This window comes from Trypanosoma cruzi, genomic scaffold, assembly GCF_000209065.1.
Source record: "Trypanosoma cruzi strain CL Brener 1047053516613 genomic scaffold, whole genome shotgun sequence".
NCBI classification, from domain to species: domain Eukaryota; phylum Euglenozoa; class Kinetoplastea; order Trypanosomatida; family Trypanosomatidae; genus Trypanosoma; species Trypanosoma cruzi.
Genome location: NW_001849345.1, coordinates 1,180 through 4,430, shown reverse-complemented (window position 1 = coordinate 4,430; position 3,251 = coordinate 1,180). Strand labels below are relative to the sequence as shown.

The 3,251-nt window shown below is 52.9% G+C and overlaps 1 protein-coding gene across 1 annotated transcript, besides 6 other annotated features; it reads right to left on the bottom strand.

Annotated features, from left to right (window-relative positions):
• Positions 1-960: a mobile genetic element.
• Positions 1-3,251: a sequence feature (areas not merged during assembly with more than two copies in the genome that could not be assigned to a particular haplotype).
• Positions 833-960: a mobile genetic element.
• Positions 1,038-1,174: a mobile genetic element.
• Positions 1,887-1,949: a sequence feature (T-rich).
• Positions 2,350-2,449: a sequence feature (T-rich).
• Positions 2,538-2,948, bottom strand: Tc00.1047053510097.10 (trans-sialidase, putative; the record flags this gene model as incomplete). Its single annotated transcript, XM_797841.1, has 1 exon — positions 2,538-2,948. One exon carries the CDS (start codon positions 2,946-2,948, stop codon positions 2,538-2,540), a length of 411 nt encoding a protein of 136 aa, XP_802934.1.

Below are 3,251 nucleotides of genomic sequence, written 5' to 3'. Positions count from 1 at the left end.
CCGGAGTCATCTTCCAAGGGGGAAGCGCGGGAGGGCAAAGGCATCGAGTGAGGGAGGTGTGGCCTCCCCACATTGCCCTGAGACGTTTGAGTGTTGACCCGCCGTCTCTCTCCCGTGAGAGTGCGTTGGGGAAACGTGGATGCTGGCACACCCCCAGCCATCAAACGATGCGGTTGGTGTGGCCGTGTGCTGACGCCATAGTCGCGCATGCATGCGTGGGGGCTCATCTGGCGGCCCTCTCCGAGAGGTGGGCGCTTCTCGTTGGCACGGCGTCTTCGCGTCCCGCAAGAGGACCGCCGGCCACCGCAATGTGACATTCGCGCGCCGACAAGTAATTATGCGCCTCTTCCACCTGAGAGTAAAGCTGCGCACGCCGATTCCGAGCGTCGGCGACGGCGCTGGCGTGGTCGGTGTTCAGTCTCCGCTCTTCCAGCAATGGTCAGCCCTTGCTGGACCCACAACCCCCGGGCAGCCCGCACACGATGGGCAGGAGCAACTGAGCCTCGAAATTTGACAATTGAGGCGTCCGGAGACTCGCAATACGTCCCGCAATACATCGCATCCTCCCAGTGCTTGGCGATGGTTCCTGAAACCAAGCATAAGCCTGTCATTTTTGCAGCGACGGCCCATGCCCACCAATAAAAATAAACTGCACCTGAATATCGCCTCACTGACGTACAAAGTCCAACAGGCGGGCGTCGATTTGGCACCACTCCGTCGCCGTGTAAAAGAAACCACTGTCATTTCCTTCAACCAGCTTGCAGGGATACCGTGTGGTTGTAAGAAAAATAATTATAAAGCGTCCAGGCGTCATTCGTTCCCTGATTCCTTTAGTCGCGGTCAGTCAAAAGTCCATAAAATAGAGACGAACAGTCGTACAGAAATACATCTCCGTTTCATCAGGACACATATACATTGGGGACGCCAGCTTGCCCGCGAACATTCTCTTCACAAGCTTCTAATAAAACAAAGACATATTTCCGTACTATTCCCTCCTATCGCTTCGAGTTCCTTTATTAGACAGCGATGGAAGGAATCAAGGAACCGATAACGTCTGTACGGTTTTCTAGTTCTTTTGTTGTCCCACCCACCCGCTTCGATTCCCACCATTGCAGCGGGGTTTTTGTGGCTGGAAGAGCCCAAAGTCCGCCACTTCGCAAGCTATAAATATATATGCATCCAGTCCGAATAGAGCGTTCATCATGTCGCGAGAGTGGGGCCACCAGAATGTACGAATAAATACATACGCGGAGCAAACAACGAGGATTTGGCGAACCCACTGCCTTTCCATTGACTCATTTTTCTCTTCCGTCGTATTTTATTTGTATGGAAAAGTTTGTTGTCCGGCCAGCAGCCCAGGCAAACATTCCTTCCCTTCCTCTTCCCGTTTGCGTCTGTGCCACAGGCACGGTTTGATTCCAGTGACATTGTCGCCTCCACGCAACCACATCCTTCTGTTGCCGCATTTGCGGAGCCAATGGGCTTGGGCATCCAGAGCACACACACACGGCCGCAACAAGAGGGACGGGGCGCATACAAGTTCACGGCGCGGTCCTTCGCTTCTCTCCGCCGCGACGGAATAGCGCTGCGCCTCGCAGCAGTTCACGGCGGGTGGCGTCCCACACTCACAAATGAGGCACGGCGCACGCCATCCGCTCCCCTCCGAGTGCAGTCAGCAGGCCGGCGCCCAGCCACCCTCGTGCCATCGCAACGGGGGAACACAAACAATCGTCGTCGCGGACCATCGGTGTCGCTAGCAGGAAAGAAAGAAGAAGAAATGGAGGCATGCCAGCAGCACAGCCGGCAGAGGGACAGTCAACAGGACACGGCGACACAAAGTGACATGGGACACGGCACAGACGGAAAAGAGACTTTAGTGATTTACCAAAACAAAAAGAAATGAAAAATGAAAAAAGAAAAAAACCAAAAAAAAGCAAAAGAAAAAACAATTGACTCGGCAGATATGTCATTTCATGTGCCACGCAGCACAATGCAACCGTGCTTTTGAGTTTGTACATACTGCCCGCACACACAAAAATAAAAAGGAATTGTACTCTCCCACCAGCCCACACAACATCCCTCACATTCCATGCGGCATCCGGCCTGCTCCTCCACTCCTCCCTTCGTGCAGTCCGTGGGACGCACAGCAATGAGGCCGGCACCGCGTGTGGACAAAAAAAGCAAACAAAAGAGGGAGAAGCACGTCACGCATGACGGTTTGCAGCAGGCGACCGTTTTTTTGGGGGACAACACACAAACAGGGGTGCTGATTATTTCAGCAGAGCACCAGCAAGAAAAAACACCAAAAAACAAAAAACAGGAGAAATGCAGAAAGCAATAAATCAACAGAAAAAACAAAAAACAGAAAAAAAAAAGAAAAGAAAAAAAGAAAAGAAAAAAAGAAAAGAAAAAAAGAAAAAGAAAAAGAAAAAAGGAAAAAAAAGAGAAAGTATCCTTTACAAAACTCATTGAGTATTGCTGGGATGCCGCTCAGTTGTTGCTCCACAGAATTTTGCAATTTTTCTTTCCCAATTCATTCAACAGAGAGCCGCAGCGCCCCACAGCCCCAGAAGCATCAGCAACAACACCCGAGACACACACCCATGCATGGTGCTCTCAGCAAATAGAGCCATGCCCGCCAACTCCTCGAAATGCCCGTTCTCAAGCAAAATGCCGGTACCCGAGGGTGCTGTTGCGTTGGACCCCGATGGGATCTTGGTTTCCCCAGGCAGGGTGCTTGTATTGCCCGATGCGGTGCCAACGTCCTCACTGTCTTCATTTTCAACCAAAGGCGCAGTGGTTTCTTGCGTCTGCCGCTCAGTGGCCCCTTCCGGAGAGGTCGCTTCTTCTTCGTGGATCGGTCGCTCCACGTCGGCCTTCGGAATGACTTCAGTCCCGGGATGTGGTGGCACTTCTTCCTGCAGAGAGGTGCTTTCACGGACACCCATCCCGTCGCTGCCCAAATGAGAGGCAGTGCTCACACTCGATAAGGCCGGTGGAGGCGCCAATTCGCCGCTGCCATCCCTCTCCGTCTCCTCCTCCCTTGTTCCGTGCGAGCCACGGCCCCCAGAAGACACTGCGGCAGCATGACTGCCTTCAGAAGCTTTCACGGATGATTGTGGCCATGGCGCCTCCTCAACTTCCTGCGTTTTTTCTTCCTCTTCGTCTTGAGATGCTTTCCTAACCTCAGGTGATGGTGCCTGGGCAGCAGAATTTGTTGTTTTCTCCGGCACCGAGCGTGACTCCTCACC